Raw genomic sequence first — 19553 nt, 5'->3', positions numbered from 1 at the left:
TTTCCAAGATAGTCTGTTGATCCACTGCTGTGAACACACAGTATGATTGTCCACTTGTGTTCAGCGTCCTAACAGCCACAACGCTCCCGAATGGATGAACACAGGTCTCAGTTCTTTAGCGTCCCTCTTGGGTTTTTTTTTTTTTTTTTTAATTCAGGCTGTGTCTTAATTTTCAAACAACAGATGCATGAATACACATGTCTCTGAGCAGGTCCAGCTCACTGTTTGAAGGAACAGAAGGACACTTTTTCATTTATTTGACACCAAGTTGCAGTAGTTTTCATGTCAGGAGAGAATCCCTTTTTGCCTGATGCACACACACAGCCAGGCACGATGCTGTTTATCTTTTCCAAGTAGCACCACATTTGAATGGCACTTTCAAATTGGCAGTAAAAAACAATCTGAAAGGCAAAGACTTTTTCTTTTGACTACATATTTCACCTCGGCTTTGTCGTGTTGCCTTGTGACAAAGAAGGACAAAAAAAGACACTCCGATCGCCTTGGAAACTGTGATTTCAGTGTCACATTTCTGTGGTAGAAGCGAGCAGGTCACAGATCAGTGGCTCAAGTTGTGGAAAAATGGCTGACAAAGGAACCGCCGTCCCGCCGGTTCTCACCTCTTCCTCCACACCTTTGACAGCCAGATCTTCACCGTCTTGTCGCTGGAGACGAAGAGACAGAGAGGTGGGATGATAAGCAGTCGAAAATCAAGGCGAACACAACAAAGGGGAGAAAATAACAGAACATCAATCAGGCACTCCTGCTTTCAAAACAAGTCATTGTACATCAGACACAACACAAAGACACGAACTTCAAAGAGCACTTCGAACACACACACACAGACTTCATTAAAGACCCTTCCACATGGTGTCATAGTAAAAACACCTCTCCAACCTAAAGTTTAGGAGCAGGTTCATAACTCTGCAACAAGTAAATCCAACAGCAGAAACTTTGGCAGTTTTCTGGTGTGTTAACAGAGCGCCAATCTTCCCAGGAGTGGACATCCCTGTGTGCGACAGATGGCCTCAAGCACCGCAGCAAATCTACAACAGAAAGGCTGAAAAAGAAAAGAATAAAAGTGTTGCAAAAGACTGATAAAGTCATACAGTTACTGCTGCTATAATCTAGCGAATCATGGGATGAATTTAGTTACACTACATGGAGCTTTTTCCAAGCTAAAGCCTGTTTTATTTTTATTTTCTACTCTGAGGTTGTAGCTCACAAAAGGAATATGCAGGTATAGATTGAGGGATCATTATGGAAGTGTTCACTGATGACTGAGATCACTTTAGCCTCAGGGTGATTTTCTCAAACACTTCTATGAAATAGGACGTCTTCAGTCACAAGACTGCACTAAATATCTGTAGCCAGAAAGCCAGAACCCAGCTTAGCCCAAAGGCACCAAAAACCACCAACCAGCACCAATTAGTTAACTTATCTTAATTGCAGGGTTTCTGCAAGGGATATAAACTCAATAACTAAAGGTCTTCTTCTTCTTCTTTTGACTGCTCCGCCACAGGAGATTGTCTACTGCCATCTCACCTTTTCTCTAGCATCCTCTTCTGCCACTTCAACCCTCTCCATGTCGTCCTTAACTACATACATGAACCTCCTCTGTAATCTTCCTCTTTTTCTCCAACATGGCAACTCTATATTCAGCATCCTTGGTCCAATATATCCACTATCCCTCCACTGCACATGTCAAAACCAGCCTTGAGTCTCTAACTCTATCTCCATACTGCTCAGCCTAATCCTGTCCATCCTGCTCACGCTAAATGAAAATCTTACCATCTTCGGCTCAGCTTGCTGTCATCAAAGGAAGTCTCAAGTTGAACAACTATACCATTTCCCTTGTTCTCTTTTACCTCTTTATGAATACACTCACAGTTGCAGCTTATATCTAAATAAATAAAACAATTCTCATCTTAAAATCTCCCCCGCAGCCTGGACGGACCCTGAAGACAGCCATGTTTGCTGAACACCGGCAGAAATACTGCCCATTATTGATTAAACAAATATACGGTGGCATTGATTTTCACATCTTCAAATCTCACTGAAGCAACTATGTAACTAAATGTCAAAATAGTCATTTTTAATAGTCCAGCACGCACAGACAGAATACATCTGCACACACACACACACACGCACGCACGCACGCACGCACGCACACACACACACACACACACACAAATGACAGATTCAGAACAGAGCTGTGAGCTGCTTCCAGTCGAGAAGAAGCTGTTTGTCTTTGTGGAACAAGGGGTCCGCAATCAAACCATTAACCACGAACAGATTACAAACTGAGCCAAACAGACCGGCACAACAAAAACACCAACAAAAAAATAAATAAATAGAAAAAAGAGAAAAGCAAAGAGATACAAACTTGTGTCACCCACGTAAGAAAATTCATAGTAGGGAAAAGAAAAAAGGCAAGGAGAAGAAAGAGGAAGTAAGTTAAGACGATACCAGAGGAGGGAAGGATTGGTGAGCAGAGAACAGGCAATCATGGGAGGCTGGTGGCTCGGCCCTTGATGGCCAGGACCCGTCGAGGAAGACACGGGGTCAAGCCTGGCACATAGTTCCACAGCTTCACCCTGCAGTCACTGGGTTTGACAGAACGGGGGAAAGCAGAGGGGCAGGAGGAAGGGAAGGGGTGAAGAACAAGGGAGGAGAGGAGGAAGGCGGTTTGAGAGACCAAACATGAGCCGCAGAGAAGGTGACCGAGAAACAGCGAGATTAAAGACGAGGATAAGAAGTGAAGGGAAGTTAGTCGATCTCAAGCGAAAGCCCAACAGCTGAATGAGGAGTGAACAAAATAAATAAAAACCAGCAGACTGAGGAAACCACAAAATGTCTCACTGCATCACACACTTACAAGTAAATAAGCATTATCTTTGTCTGATGCCGCTGCGAGCTCAACAGAATAAATCTGGCCAAAAATAGGATGGAGTATGACCTTCTCACTGCTGACACATACCTGCGGATTACTGCCTGAGATAAAGTCAGCATCATTTAGAATTTCACTGAGAAAAACATTTTTGGCAAAGGGCAAACATTTTAGTATCCACTAGTTTATAAAACTCAATTGTAAGCACTACGCTCCCTGGTTCCCAACCTCCACACCCCATCCATGCTTTTAATAGACTCACCCTTCAGTTGCTCTTACTGTCAACAACCCTTGTAGTGAGTTTAGATCACGGTCATTACAAAAGGGTAAAACTAATGCACATGCTGAGCACTATTATAGACAGCAGGGTGAGATTGCTATAGTGAATAATGCAAACTTTAAATATACATATGTGAGGAGCTACTGTAACTCTAATGGCCAAAAGTTAATACTGGTTCAAATAGAACGGTGTCAGATAACATGTTGCATCACATTTTGTTGTAAATGGGGCTGCATAGCTGCAGACCAGTCAGGTCTGACCCCCAACAATGGGTACATGAGAAAAAGTATTCCCTGTGGCCTCTTTCCAGGAGCATATCGCGCCCTGCCACAAAGTAAAAATTGTTCAACAACGGTTTGAGGAGCACAAGAACCAATTTGAAGTGTTCATCTGGCACCAAAATTCCCCAGATCTCAATCCAATCAATCAATCAATCATCTGCAGGATGTGCTAGACAGACAAGTCCGACCCATGAAGGCTCCACCTGGCAAACCTACAGGACTTAAAGGATCTGGGGCTAACATCTTGGTGTCAGATACCACAACACACCGTCAGGGGTCTAGTGGAGTTTGTGCCTCGACAGATCAGAGCTGTTTTGGCAGTAAAATGGGAACCAACACAATTTTAGGCAGGTGGTCATAACATTATGTCTAATCAATGTATTTAGACACTTTGATGGAGTTACAATACTATGACAGGGCACAGTTTTAAATGAAATTTACCTGGAAGCAGTAAAGATCTGTCTTGAGTTGGTACATATGGCATTAATGGGGCTCTCGTGACCTCTGATCTCTCCAATGGGAGTGAAGTTGTCGACGTTCCACACTTTCAGCATGCCGCCGCGGCAGCCGCTCAGCAGCATGGGCCTTCCTGGTACATATGCAAGAGCACACACCCAGTCCTTGTGGGCGTTTGGGATTTGCTGTGAATTCAAAGCAAAGAGATGTTGGGAGTTAAAGAAAGATGGGATTGCATTAAAAATGAATCCAGTGGTTTTAAAGCAGGTATGTTTGTAAGACATCTGGGTCACCGTGTTCTATAAAGTAAGTTCTATAAAGTATGCTAAGTGCTTGGTGTTTAATGGATAGAAATTATCAACAGTAAAACAGGATTTATTTATTTTTTTAATGGAAAAGGGTACAGCATTGTTGCTAGGCAACATATAAGAACATGTATGGTTGAGAGACTCAATAAGAGACTGTATTTAGACTCAATTACGTAGTTATTCTTAGCTCGTGTGTCTGCGCATTCAGTATTTCACAAAGGCAGCGCAATGTACGAGCTGAATGTGGAATATCTGTTTCATGTTTGCTAAGATAACCCCACTGACATTACAAAAATGCAGAAACTGTCAGAATGAGATTAATTGTATTCATTTCAAGAGCACGCTCCAGAATTTATTTTTGTATTGTGACAAAGACCATCTAAATGGACACTTGTTTGTTTTTTTTATTGCATTTATTTATGAAATAAAGGGAAAAAATGAAGAACATAATGAACCATATCTTAGCAGAGGGGAGATATTAAACCTTGTAAATTATTTTTTCTTAAAATTAGGTGAAATATTCAAAAACGCTATTTGGATTTTGTGCAGGACTTTATTAAACTTTTATTATTACCTAAGCTTTGGCTTTGCTGTTGTTTTTCTTTTTTATTCTGTTTATCTCAGCCTACTGGGCTGCAGATTAATTTAGCTCTGAAGAGTGGAACACCTGCACAGGAGGATAACTTTTATTATGTTAATCTGCTTTTGCCTGTTTTATTTGCTTCTGACATTAATGTTATTTTCGTGCATTTTTCAGATATGCTTTTAATCAAAACAACAGCGCACTCTTCTAAAGTCACTCCTTACTTTTGTTCCCATCAGGTTCGTTTTGGTGGAGGTTTTTTTTTGTCTGTTCTACTTCTCTAATTTGTACTAGCAGTTACTTATAAATGTATATGGCTGATTGGCATGTGTCGAAAAAGATGCACAATTTAAAACAGAACATATCTTATTCCCCTTTTTCTTACTCTGCAGGAACGCAATTTACCATTAAAAATAAGGTTAATTTATGCTACAGCAGACCTGCAAATCACAAACTGCTACTGAACAATAGTCCGAGCTGGGAGAGATTTCAATGTTAGGAGGAAAATTATCCAAATAGCTATAATTTCCTCTGTACCACATAATCTACTGCAGAGTTCACATTGCTTTGAATAAACATAGGTGTGTGTTTAAAACAGCAAGACAAAGTAACTGTTGGATGAAAACTGTGTTTGGTTACATTGCCTGCTAGCAGACAAAGATGTTAACAGAGGACAGAAAGAACCTGAACACCCGCCCATGGTGCTCACACATAAGGATTATACTCAGACAGCCTTCTCAAGTATAGTATCTCCAGGTCACAAAAAAATAAAAGCAGACGTGGAATTTCACATGGAGCCTTGTGTTCACCCTCTGATGGTGAAATTTATAGTACGTCAACGCAAATGGATCCAAGCTGACCCTCACAGATGTGTAAAGTGTAACACTAACAATAATCAGCTGAATATAGGAAGGATCCTACTCTGGCAACATCTGTTTTTAATAAATATGTCTAGCTGCTTAATCATTCTATTATTCTTTCTATAATATTAATGGACTTTACAGGTTCCAGCTAATGATCGATACAAAAAAAGCTAAACTTAAGATCACAGTATCACAACCTTGAATTAAAACCTGCAACAGACGATCTGAAAAAGGTGTTTAATGCCAGAAAAGTTTAATAAAAAATAACAGTACAGGGAGTGCAGAATTATTAGGCCAATGAGTATTTTGTCCACATCATCCTCTCCATGCATGTTGTCTTACTCCAAGCTGTATAGGCTCGAAAGCCTACTACCAATTAAGCATATTAGGTGATGTGCTTCTCTGTAATGAGAAGGGGTGTGGTCTAATGACATCAACACCCTATATCAGGTGTGCATAATTATTAGGCAACATCCTTTCCTTTGGCAAAATGGGTCAAAAGAAGGACTTGACAGGCTCAGAAAAGTCAAAAATAGTGAGATATCTTGCAGAGGGATGCAGCAGTCTCAAAATTGCAAAGCTTCTGAAGCGTGATCATCGAACAATCAAGCGTTTCATTCAAAATAGTCAACAGGGTCGCAAGAAGCGTGTGGAAAAACCAAGGCGCAAAATAACTGCCCATGAACTGAGAAAAGTCAAGCGTGCAGCTGCCAAGATGCCACTTGCCACCAGTTTGGCCATATTTCAGAGCTGCAACATCACTGGAGTGCCCAAAAGCACAAGGTGTGCAATACTCAGAGACATGGACAAGGTAAGAAAGGCTGAAAGACGACCACCACTGAACAAGACACACAAGCTGAAACGTCAAGACTGGGCCAAGAAATATCTCAAGACTGATTTTTCTAAGGTTTTATGGACTGATGAAATGAGAGTGAGTCTTGATGGGCCAGATGGATGGGCCCGTGGCTGGATTGGTAAAGGGCAGAGAGCTCCAGTCCGACTCAGACGCCAGCAAGGTGGAGGTGGAGTACTGGTTTGGGCTGGTATCATCAAAGATGAGCTTGTGGGGCCTTTTCGGGTTGAGGATGGAGTCAAGCTCAACTCCCAGTCCTACTGCCAGTTCCTGGAAGACACCTTCTTCAAGCAGTGGTACAGGAAGAAGTCTGCATCCTTCAAGAAAAACATGATTTTCATGCAGGACAATGCTCCATCACACGCGTCCAAGTACTCCACAGCGTGGCTGGCAAGAAAGGGTATAAAAGAAGAAAAACTAATGACATGGCCTCCTTGTTCACCTGATCTGAACCCCATTGAGAACCTGTGGTCCATCATCAAATGTGAGATTTACAAGGAGGGAAAACAGTACACCTCTCTGAACAGTGTCTGGGAGGCTGTGGTTGCTGCTGCACGCACTGTTGATGGTGAACAGATCAAAACACTGACAGAATCCATGGATAGCAGGCTTTTGAGTGTTTGGGTTCATTGAGAACATGGTTGTTGTTCAATAATAAAATTATTCCTCAAAAATACAACTTGCCTAATAATTCTGCACTCCCTGTATGGAAGTTGCACATGAGCAATGCAATTTGAAAGCAAAAAGAGAAATCTCTCATATCCTCCTGAGACCATATGTCCTCACATGGACGTGTGAACGGCTTTACTGACATACCTGCAAGCCAGCAGCTGATTTTTGTTGAAAAGCTACTTTACATAAAGGTTAGGTACTCAAGGAAAAGCACGAAAGTACTTTCATCAAAAATTTAAATACATTTTTAAACCATTGAAGTTTCAGGGCTACCAAGGATTACAATCTCTTTACATAATGACAAATGGAGGCTATCTACACCTGGTTTAAGGCCTAGTAATCGCTGTGCTGTTTAAGTGTGTGGTGTCACAATGCCAAGTACTAAAGGGCCTTCTCAGGCCTCCAAAAAAGGTGGATGTCCATGACTCTGTCAAAGAATTCAAAAAGACCTCCAAAAAAAGCTCACTGCAAATAACGTCGATTTTGAGGGAATAATAACATCTGTACAGAACTGCTGGCCCTGCCAATTGTGACCTTGAGCCTTTATCACTGGATCTGCGGGTAACTCTTGCATTTGTTGGTGTTAAAGAATAGTCCAGGTTACAGTCAGTGTCTATAATCAGATTCAACAAATTAAACTTGAATGGGCAGCTTTGCGGGGATAGGTTAATTGGTCAATCTAAATTGCCCATAGGTGTGAATCTGTGAGTGAATGTGAGTGCGAATGGTTGTCTGTGTCTCTGTGTGTTAGCCCTGCGACAGACTGGCGACCTGTCCAGGGTGTACCCCGCCTCTCGCCCTATGACAGCTGGGATATACTCCAGCGCCCCCCGCGACCCTGGAAAGGATGAGCGGAAGCGAATGGATGAATGGATGGATGGGCGGCTTTGCAAGAAAGTGCCTTTGATGCCAAAAACCACATTCGAGAAAAACTCAGTTTGCCAATGAACAGACAGAGAAAAGTGTTTGGAATAACATAGAAATCAAGTTAGAGCAGTTTGACCACAATAACCGTAGACCTGTTTGGGTTCCATTTTCAGCCTTAGAAGCTGGGGAACAAGACGCCATTAATTCAACTTTAAATTCTGCATCTTATAAAGAGTACTTGGAGATAATGTTAGGCCATCTGAAGGTAGCTTGAACCAGAAATTACCCTTTCAACAGCATAATCAAGCCCTGGTTTGAATTCCACTGAAATGTTATAGAGGCTCGATTTAAAGCAGGCTTTACATATAAGAAAACCCACAAAGATGCTGCTGCTGCTGAGTGAACTTGCACGGTGAAGTAGTCAGTCAATGTCAGAAATTGCTAGACTGTTATGCAAAACATTTACAAGAAGTTATTACTGCTAACGGGTTGCAGTACCAGCTTCTGAGGCCAAGGGTACACTTAATATCTCACAGTATAATATTACCCCCATTTACAACTTTGTGGAATAAAACATTGAAAAAGTTATCTTCTTCCTCACATTTATCTTTAAGTGTGTCAGCTTTGTCTGTAGGCTTTGTTTCAATGAGGATCCAGTGTTTCCCTATGTAAATATGTCAATAAAGCCAACAATTTATATTGGATGTACTCACTTTTTTCATATGCACACCGTAAGCGTTAATGCCGGCCGACACCTCCAGAGAGCAACAGCTCTCTCCGACATCCACGGCATAAGCAGGTCGATAAAGTCATAAAAAAAAACATGCACGCTTGAAATTGTTTTTCAGAAGGTATATTAAGCTATTTATCAAGCCAGAGGGAATCGCTAAACTACAGTTTATAGTGATTATGAACAAATTGCTTCACATATCCCTCTAGGAAAAAACTCTATAGCGTCGGCATTTTAACAGAGGGGTCAGAGCAGCAAGGCTCAGAGCAGAAGTCCTGAAGGAAGTGCAGTTTCAGACTCTACTGTAATATATTCTATTATACCCCGAGCCACAGTTTGATCCCATTACATAATTAGACAGAGAATACTGAGTTAGGAAGGCTGTAAAACGGATCCTGTTGGCTGCTTCATAAATGAGGTTAGGGTCATAAGCCACAGACCACAGCAAAGACTGAGCCGATTTAATTCAGAAAGGAAAAATATCTTGTGTTTTTGTTTTGTCAATTTGGGTAAACAAAGGCTAAACAGCACTGTTGCTAAACTTTAGAAAGTGCAGCTTCATATGCAAATTACTATGCATGTAAATGAGCCACATCCACCCACGAGGTGGATTATTATGCATTATTAACGTATGCAGGCAACAGGGGCTACACAGGAGACACTGCAGAAATCAGCAATTGCATATAAACACAACCAAACGCACACAGACGCACACACTGACTCTCCTCCTTGTTACCTGCGGCTGTGATGCGTGTGAGCTTACACCCTAATGTTGACACAGTCTCTACCAAAGTGGGCCAGAAAATGTTCGTTTGTGTCGCCGGTGTGTCCGCCTCCAGAAGCTGATGTATGAGCTTCGGTCTCGATAGACACGTCGCAATTACAAGGATCAATAAGGAAAATGTCAGTTGGTACTCCGGCTCCGAGGGAAGTATTCTCTGAGAAATGTTTATAATATGACTACAAATAAGAATCAGGACAAGATAAGAAGATAAGAAAATAAGTAACAGGACAAGAAGAAATTCAAAGGTTTGAGATTGATTGTTTCCAAATATTTGCCATCCTTTAAAGTATCTTTTTTGTCATCATTTTTCATGGATTTAAGGACGGTTGTTAAACTATGCATTAATATGGATAGATGCTCCTACACTATATTATTACACACCTACAGGAGCTGCTCAGCCATGGAAACCCATACTATGAAGCTCCCAGCGCACAGTTTCTGTGCTGATGTTAAGGCCAGAGGATGTTTGTTTTGGCTCCAAAAAACAAAACAAAAACAAAAGCAGGGACACAAAATGCAAAACAAAAAAAAAAGGTCCCCGAATTAATATTTTTCTATTAACTGGCACCACATATGAACATCAGGACTCGACCACATGACAATTAACACTAAACCGCATGAGCAACTGGAATAATTTCCTTTTAAACAAAGTAACAGGAAAAATAATTTGTGACATTTTGGATAATGGACTTGTTAATTTGTTTCCTGTTAATCTGCACTTGTTCGCCAGAGAACCGATTCATTAAAACTGCCTTCACCGCTGACAGAGAGGATCAGAGGGCAATTATCTACCAGAGCACTGTGCCGCGTTCCATCTGCACTCCTTACACTTTGCAGAAAGATTGACTTTGCCCTGCAGATAATAACGGTCAAGACATCGTGAAGTAAAAGCCTCACAGGCAGGTTCGTACCACATTTCATGAGGATTTTACGATGATGCGCAGTCAAGGAGGCATTCTTTAAATGTGATGTACGAATTCTGCGCTCGCTTGAATATAAAATAAGTCTTCTTCCTGTTCACTCAGACCTACTGACCTCGCATAGTGTGTGGGAATCAATACATCTGCCACATGAAGCCCTGTTTTTTAATAACCCACAGCAAGTGTTGGTTATGTTCTCAGAATAGTGACAGAGGTCTGCTCAGACCCCTCCTGTAACACAGAGACGCAAGCATCCACACACCTGTGTGAGCTCCTGTTGCTCCAGTTCCCATTTCTTGATGCCGTTGTCTCTCGATCCACTGAACAGCACGTCTCCCTGCACAGCCAAACACTCGATGCCGTCATAATGTGGAGGCTCAAAGTTATGAGCTGGACCTACGTTTCCCAGAGTTCCCTCTGCCACGTCAAACACCTGACAGGAAAGGAAACATTTGTGTGTATCTTTGATTTATCAGGTGACAGACAATGATATTCAGATAGATTAAGAATGAGTGGGGTTTGTTTTAAGCTGTACCTTGACATAATGATCTTTGGAGCCAGTGATTACTTGATCTTTGCCCAGCAGAGACTGCCCCACAGTGAGACACATGACAGAGCCGATGTGACCTGTCAGCTTCCCCATCGCTTGCATCCTACACACAAACCGAAATACACAAACACAACAAGCAGAAACCAAAACAAGGTGAAACAAAGGTCTGTGAAATTCATCATTTGAACGAACTTTGAGGTGTCGCTGAATAATTCCAGTTTCTCTCTCACAAGTGAAGTAAAGCTGCAGAGACGCGGCAAAGCCATGGGCAGAAATGGAATGTTTAATACATTCATTTTTCATTTCTGGGGGGTTCTTATGCATCATTAAATGGTTCTGAGCCCCTCAGCGTAAACTGTCTGGTCCAATCTGTTAATAATTTCCCTCTAGAAGCATAAAAACTGAGGAGAGAGAGATGCTTCCACAGGATCCCAGAAATGATTCCTGGTAGAAAACATGCTCGTGATCACGCTTCATATCCTCAGCACTGCTTTTTTTTTTGCCGTCTTTTTAAATCTCTTGTCAGCCTTTTTGAAGCTCTTCTATCAAATGCTAATCAGCTCGCTGGCTTATTAACATGCAATAAGTGAATACATCCACAGCCATGTCTAAATGAATTTAAAGAGTGGGCAGTAAAGAGTGCATAGATGAAGCTCGCATGAATGACTCACAGAGTCTTTAAGCAGTAACTTGATGAGTAGATCAATGAATATAATAATGTATTAACGGATAAGATCATCAACAAATGTACCTGTTGAGGTCCCAGATGCGAACAGTGTTTCCAGCAGCAGCATAGAGCACTGATCCTGACGGGTTGAGAGCTATCTGGTTGATCTGACACTCGCCCTGAGCAAAGGTAATCGTGCGGGTGGTGGTGCCGGCGCACGCATCACCTGAAACCACCTGCCCTGAGGAGCTGTGGGGATGAAGAGGAAGAAGAAAGGTGGAAAAAAACACAAGAATCAGAGAAGTAAGTGCAATCAGCAGTTGTCATTTCCTCTACTTTAGCTTGTCATATTTCTTCAACTGGAGGCACATCGCTGAGCAGAAAAAGAAAAAAAAAAGGCCTTTTAAAATCACTTCCATTAAATCTCTCCAAGCAAGGCTGTAATTCGGGAAAAAGCTCTAAACTTTTCCACCCGATGGGTTCCCTGCATGAAACTTACGTGAGCGTCCGGACGCACTTGGCCGCGTCGCGGATGTCCCACACCTTGATGTAGGAGGTGGACACAGAGAACACCAGACAGGAGGAGGGGCAGTATTTGACAGACACCACATTGTTTGGGTGGCCTTTGAGGGTGACGATCTCCTGACCTGTTACCAGGTTCCACATCTTGCAGGTGCGATCTGAAAGAGGGGAGAAAGTCAAATGCATTACAAACAGTCCACTAGTCAGTCCAACTATTTGTCAGACTGTAATAAAATCCCTTCCTCCTCTCACTCTGTTAAACAAAATTACGAAGCATCGCAGAAACATTTGCTCAAATCCTACAGTAACAGTTTACTTAGAATGGCACAATTTCAGTTTAATTGGTTTATAGCTTGAGAGGAATCAATTTCAACTGATAAGCTCTGTAAAATGCATTTCAAAGGAAACACTCCAACGCTGCTGTTTTGGCGATGTGTTTACCCTTAGATCCAGTGAAGAGCAGCTCATCTGTAGCGTCCACACACAGCACTGGCTTTGAGTGGCCCTCGGCTACAGAAACACATTGCAGGGGTGCAGTTCGACCCCCCTTCACACCTCCGATGGGACTGATCACACCCCTACGGTTCACAAGCACACAGAAAGTGTCAGAGTGGTTCCAAAATCAATCAACCAGCAAGATTTAGGTTTGCAAAGCACAGGCTGACCACAAACATGCATTTTTTGTTGACTATACAGAAGCAATACAAACCCATACATTGCTCACTGAAAGCGCCGGATAAACTACGCACACAATTGTGTTTCCATCACTTCAGGCGCAGGGGCCTTCATCCTACAACTTAATGGCCTACTTTAAGAGGTGAGATGTCTCACCCGAAATGTGTCTGTAAACAGATTTATGCCCACACCGTATCAGTTAAACAAGTAGACACACTTTCCTGATGGAGGTAGCCTGCCCGCTCCATCTCACTTTCCCCTCCCTCTTTTCTTTTTGTTGTTGAGCAGCCCAATTAAGGCTCTACAGCAGTAAGAGCTGCTTTCTTATTCAACTCCTCTTTCTCTTTCCCTCACACACACATGCACACACACAGTTATGTGCACACAGTCTCCTCTATATTATGTGCACTCAGTCTCTCTAGCTTGGACCTCTGCTTCCCCTCACCATCCCAATCTATGTCGCACTGACAGGCCAGGGTCCCAGAGTGCCTGGAGAGCAGTCAGCGGAGTGAGACAGAGCAGGGAGCGGGTGAGAGGAAGAGGGAGAGCTGTGGGAAAATTGGTCCCCGATGGGCTTCACAAGTGGTGGTTAGTGTGCGTTTACGTGTGTGTGTGTGTGTGTGTGTGTGTGTGTGTGTGTGTGTGTGTGTGTGTGTGTGTGTGTGTGTGTGTGTGTGTGTGTGTGTGAGAAAGAGAGAGAGGGTGAAGTAAGACGCAAAACACTGAAGAGGAGCCGGAGGATGTGAGGAGAGAAAAGAATATGCACACAAAACTCAGGACAGATTTGTTTCTGCACGGAGTGAGCAAAATACAGAAGGGTGTGCTTCAAACTTGTCAAGGGTGACAACATGCTCATCTTCTGTTTCACAGCACGGATGCTCATGTCCAGCATGACAACACACACACAAATAAATACACAAGTCAAATCAAAAGTGAAACCGCAAATCATACTTGGTATGTCTGTTACGGTGTTTCAGAACGCCAACCAAAGTCAAAAGTCTCATTCATCAGCAAGTAAAAAGAAGCCGCATGCACGTCTGCCAAATTTCACCTCCCCAAAGAAACAAAAAAAAGAAACTGCACACAAGAAGCTCAAAATAATTGATGACAGCAGCCACAGCCTGGAAGACCAACTCCACAGCAGCCCGGAACTCAAAAATAAACCCCACCACACCGAGACGTCAGCAGCACCACATGCAGAGTCCATTCTCCATCGCTTAGATGGGAACTGACTCTCTGCAACGCCAGAGCCAATGCCCTTTTGGGGCCCAGGAAAAAGGGCTATGTGACACATGTGGGTGAGCGGTGAGGTGTGACAAGACGACAGCATTAGTCTGATTAGGAATACAGATATAAAGTCAGACTGTGACAGCAGCTTTATGGTGCAAACACAGTCAGCCCCACCCATTTCTCTTCAACTTCAGTTCCTTTTGAAAAGGTGATGTCAGAAAACTGGTGACTGGTTTGAGTTTACAAAGAAGAAGAAAAGCAATCCATGTTTAATATATGGGGAAGAGAGGAAGGGATTAAATATGTATGTTTCATAAATTTATTTTTAAAGGGGTTTTAGTTAAATAAACCTTACTAATTTTAGCCCATTATTTTGCCTGATTAAAGTCTTCATGTTCCATTCTCTGTGATTAAAATGGAAATTAATCTAAAGTAATTACCAGAAACACTATTTATTTCCTTTCTTAATAGAATCTTAGCTTAACCGAGCTACTTTGGTGACCTGACAATAAATTAAAACAAAGCATATAGCATTAGTTGATTAGTCTGGATATTTTCTTCGGTCTCTCTCTTTGGCTCGCTCGTTTTCCTCGAAAAAGGACGTACGGCACACGCTGCACGAGCAGCACTCTATTTCTGATGGCACTGCAATGCTCCAAATAGCAGAAATTGTTTCAGTTCTATCAGCATACATGGAAGATATCATCGTGTGCTATAGTGTGTTATGCAGCATGGAAGAGCTGCTAATGGATGTTGCAGGGCCAAGACCCAAGAGACCAGCACTAATGAAAACATGCGAGAGGGGAGGGACTCTCTGCAGTGCACAGAAAAAAAGACAGAAGGGTCCTGGTGAGAGGAGCATCCATTTGTGTGTGTGACTAAAAGGAATACAGATGCCCGATAAAAACTATATATAGGCCCATGTGTTTGTCTTAATGAAATTAATTGAGGTTTTGGGATATATGTTTTTTTGTTGGGACACAAGGTGGCAAGAAGGTCCTTGGTTTGAATCCACCAGCCAGTAGAGAGCTTTCTGTGTGGCGTTTGCAGTTTCTACCTGTGTGAGACTCTCCAGGTACTCCAGCTTCCAAAGACATGCAGGAGGTTAGGTTAACTGGTGACACTAAACTGGCCACAAGTGTGAATGTGAGTGTAAATGACTGCCTGTCTCTCTGTATTAGCCCTGTGATGAACTGGTGGTCTTTCCGCCACTCACCCCATGACAGCTGGGATTGGCTCAAACAACCCCACCCCCCACCCCACCCCTGACCCTGAATTGGATAAGCTGAAGAAAATGGATGGATGCTTATTTGATTTGCAGCTAAACAGGAAGCCACTTCTAGCAACTGCTTACTTAAATCTGTTAAAATTCAAAATGGTGTGCTTTGTTTTGTCTAAGAAAGAATGAATACTGTCATACGCAAAACCAGCACAAACACATCTAAAGTTTGATCGAAGTTATTTTTAATTATTATAAATACTGTGTTAGATCTGTATAAAGAGCTTCTGGTTAGCTGGCAAACTGGGCTCCTTAGGTTAAGAATTAGGTAGGGACAAAAAGCCCTGTAAAAACATGAATTGCAATTGCTACGCTTCAGCTTTCACTCTTATATTTAAACGTAGCTAAATGACTGCAGAGTCCAGCTACGCAATTAATAGACATGCATGAGTGTCTATTAAGTAGACGTTCAAATATTCATTTAACTCATATGTTATCAATCCTCTGTCCTTTAACAAGACTGAATTTACCAAGTGGCTGACCATGGAGACCATTAAGAGGAGTAATTACTTTAATTTCCACCAGTTTCTTCAGCCTGAAAAAAAAGTGGTGTGGTTCACTTGTGTGACCACAAATGCAAGATCACAGCGATGGAAAAGCCTGGGTGGGTCAAGAGAAGTGGTCTGCGGTTAAAACATGCACAACCGATGGAATATGAAGGTGGAGATGAAGAGGCCAGGTGAGGCGCTGACGACTGGTGGAGACGAGATGACACCGAGTGAGTCAACAGGCAAATGGGAAAACAGAGAGTGAGAGAGAGACAGATACGGTTCCTCTACCTGAGCACCTCTGAGAGCGAGGAGTCGCTGTCATCCGACCTAGAGGCAGAAGAGGAGCAAGGGAGAGGGAGGGAGGGCAAGGTGGGAAGAGGAAAGGGTTAATCACGCTAAGAAAAGACAGAAGGGTTACTGGCAAAGGGTTAAAAAGGAGAGGCGTGACTAGTGGAAGGGATTTTAGATATAAAGCAATGAGCAAACTGACAGGAAAGCTTGGTCAACAGTAAAGCTTGCTCTGCGATTATCGCGTTGTTCGCCATGAAAGGTGCTGTTTTACAAAGACAATCACTGAACAGGCTTTACTGTTTGACCAGTGTCTGCACAGAAAGCTTTAAAGAAACTGTTTCATGTTTGGGGAAAAAATTATTCACTTTCGCACCACGTGTCAGGATGTAAAGACTAATACCTCTCCGAGTCTCGCAGTTCGATTACTACTAGCAGCTAATAGCTTAGCATAGTCTTGAAGGGCAACATTTGTCTACCAACACCTCTAAAGCACCTCTCAAAAAAATACTGCAAATAATAATAAACCTCAAGACACTTGAGATTAATAAGATTATGTTTTGTATGAATTAAACAAACAAGATATATAGTAATGTCCAGATTAATGAGACTTAGCGGTGACGGTGAGCTAGCTGTTTCCAATGGCTAGCAGTCTGGCTAACAGCTACTGGCTGTGACATGCTAGAGGTAGCAATTTTGTCGCGTAATGCGATCCAAGAAAGCAAGTAAGTGACTTTCCCCAAATATGAAAGTATCTGTGTGAACAAAGAACCTAAAAGAAAACGAAAGACAGTCAAGGAGGAAGCACTGACGGCAGGATAGTCATACGCAAAGATTACAGTTGTCCTGTCCTCTACGCATGACTATAGTATGATGTCAGTGTGTCCTCCTAAATCCACTCTTTCCTGCCACATTTAGCTAATTAGTACAGAAAAGGCATCAGGGATGGCAAACAGAGTTAACAGAAGGGAAAATCCAGTTGACTAGACAATAAGGGAAACAAATTTCCAGGCCACACCCACACCTCCCAAAGCGCTTAAAGGGAAATAATATGTGTGTAACAATGCAATAAAAGTGTTATTATATTGTAAATATTTTATAGCCTCTGGTTTCTCACTAAGAGGGCCCGGGCTTTTCACTCTTAGCATGAAATAATAAAACAGAAAGTTCTGGATATGTCCGGAGGGAACAGCGGTGTTTAAAGGTGATGGCAATTCTTCCCGTTCTTGGCATTTACTGCCAGCCGTAGTGGCTATTAGCACAGAGCGATTTGACTCCCTTTAAAATACTTTTAAAATTTATTGATTATGGAGCATGTAAAAGTAAAGTGAATTCGATTCAAAGCCTCTTTATCCAAGACATGACAAGGAAACTTTGGTTGAAATTCCTCGTCCTCATTTGCCTTTCAAATCAGTGTCAAACACTTGATCCCAGTCTCTTGGGCAACCAGTCTACTCAAATGTGAAAGAAGAGAAACACAATATAGTCCAGTCAAAATCACATCTCACATTTTAATGGGTTTGTTTTATGTATATATTGCTGGATTAAGCTGTAAATGTGTGTCCGAGATGAGAAATTAAGTGACAGAGAAAGTGTGAGTGATGTCAATCAAATGTAGATTTCAAACAGTAGACCTTTGCTAAGTGTTGCACCCACTGCTTGCTTTTAAACAAGAAGCAACAAAACACACACATAACTTCCAAACACATTTTTCCCATCAAAACTAGTATTCCTGTCTATCACACCTAAACACAGTAAAAAATGTTTCATGAACGACAGCTATTGAATTAAAGTGCTATAGAAAGAAAACATTTTCATTGATTTATATAACCGCTGATTTTAAGCCTAAAAGATCTCCAGTGCTCAACACATTTATTAGACCACCATCAATTGTAAAGTTTATGCTAAATTAACAGTACTGGTTTTTACCAAAATCATATTTTATGATTCTGTAATGGTTAAGCCACCAGTATGCTCAAGCTCTTTAATCAAAATGAAAATTATACCACCATAATATAATTATTGCTGTTATCTAAAATTTTCCAGATTTATTGTTTTATATTAAAAAAGCAGAAAAACTAGACAAGCGCATTATTATTTTGTGAATAAGATGCAAAGTTGCTGTTGTTTACTTACATTCCTGAATAATTAGTTTTAGTGCTTGAACGTCATGCTTGATTAATTACTCATTTCCCAGAGAAATCCCATGTGGATATAAAAACAGTAACTCAGTTCAGTGCATTCGGTAATTTTTCGTTTTAAAAAGATTTATTTGGGTTTTCTTGTTTTGATGACAGAGGGTCTAACAAATTTGTTAAACACTGTACGTACGATGTGCTGCCGAAGCTGGACTACCACCGAGCAACAAGATGGTATGGCTAGTCAGCGTAACCTTTATTTAACCATGCAGGTCACCGTAGTTGTGAACGTTTGGTTAAAGTCCTCAGAGAGTTTTTTACAAAAGTACTCGAGCAGCACATTTGTCTAAACCAAACAGAGTAAAGAACACTAACTATTACTGTGTATTAGATATGACACAGGATTATTGCAGACACAGTCCAAATGATTTTTCCCAGGAATCTTGTATGTGAAAATACAACACAATGTCTATACAAGGAATGCCAACAAACTGGCTCCAGATGCATTGTTTGCAATAATCTCAGCAATGCCTGGATTACGTTTCACAAAGCAGTACAACAAAACTAGATTTAACAATGAGCCCACTCAATTTGCCTTTTGTGTTCAACCGCAACTGTGTGCACAGGTGTACAGTACAATCAGAATACCTGACAACATATCAAATGGGAACTTTTTTCAGCCTTTTTTTCAGTTCCAGTATTGACTGAGCAAACTTAAATTATGTGACTACAACATCAGCAATCTACTGATGTGCTGAAATCAAAGCTTTGGGTAGCTTATTAAGACCCTAAACAAAAACATCTCCCATTCCAAGTTGGAAAAATCCTACAGCTGCACAGAAACATGGCAACAGCCATCTCATTTACCTACCCCTGCTCCGGATAATCAGTACCCACACGCTCCAACACACGCAACCCACATAAAGCACACACACACGCACGCACAGCCACGACACCCTAACTCGTTTCACACAGCATCCTTGCTGCCAATTAGATGTTAATAAAGCTGAGAAATGCTGTGGATTAGCACAGATTAGAAATCAACTTTAGAGCAGAGGCTGAAATCAACTGCTGACATTTGTCAGAGCAGAAAGTTTGAATTGATTGTAAGCAGGAAGGAAACAAGACCGCCTGCTCCTTCCCGACTCTGCATCAACATGCATCTCATGCCCACATGTTCCCTCAATCCGATGTAGTACGATTACACAAATACACGCTGAGCGGAGTTT

The 19553-nt window shown here is 41.8% G+C and overlaps 1 protein-coding gene across 1 annotated transcript in view; it reads right to left on the bottom strand.

Annotated features, from left to right (window-relative positions):
* Positions 1-19553, bottom strand: part of kif21b (kinesin family member 21B) — a 61325-nt gene continuing 41772 nt past the window's right edge. Inside the window, exons 27-33 of the mRNA XM_085353173.1 lie at positions 12665-12801; positions 12201-12381; positions 11786-11950; positions 11020-11137; positions 10747-10917; positions 3890-4089; positions 1-662 (exon numbers count right to left, since the gene is read on the bottom strand). Of these exons, the coding sequence (XP_085209299.1) occupies positions 614-662; positions 3890-4089; positions 10747-10917; positions 11020-11137; positions 11786-11950; positions 12201-12381; positions 12665-12801 (1021 nt within the window). The 3' untranslated portion in view covers positions 1-613. The remainder of the gene's footprint in view (positions 663-3889; positions 4090-10746; positions 10918-11019; positions 11138-11785; positions 11951-12200; positions 12382-12664; positions 12802-19553) is intronic.

This window comes from Diplotaxodon limnothrissa, linkage group LG5 (assembly GCF_057381915.1).
Source record: "Diplotaxodon limnothrissa isolate DT_005_m linkage group LG5, D_limnothrissa_male_GT1.1, whole genome shotgun sequence".
NCBI classification, from domain to species: domain Eukaryota; kingdom Metazoa; phylum Chordata; class Actinopteri; order Cichliformes; family Cichlidae; genus Diplotaxodon; species Diplotaxodon limnothrissa.
Note: the sequence above shows the minus strand (reverse complement) of the source record. Positions and strands in the feature narration are given on the sequence as shown.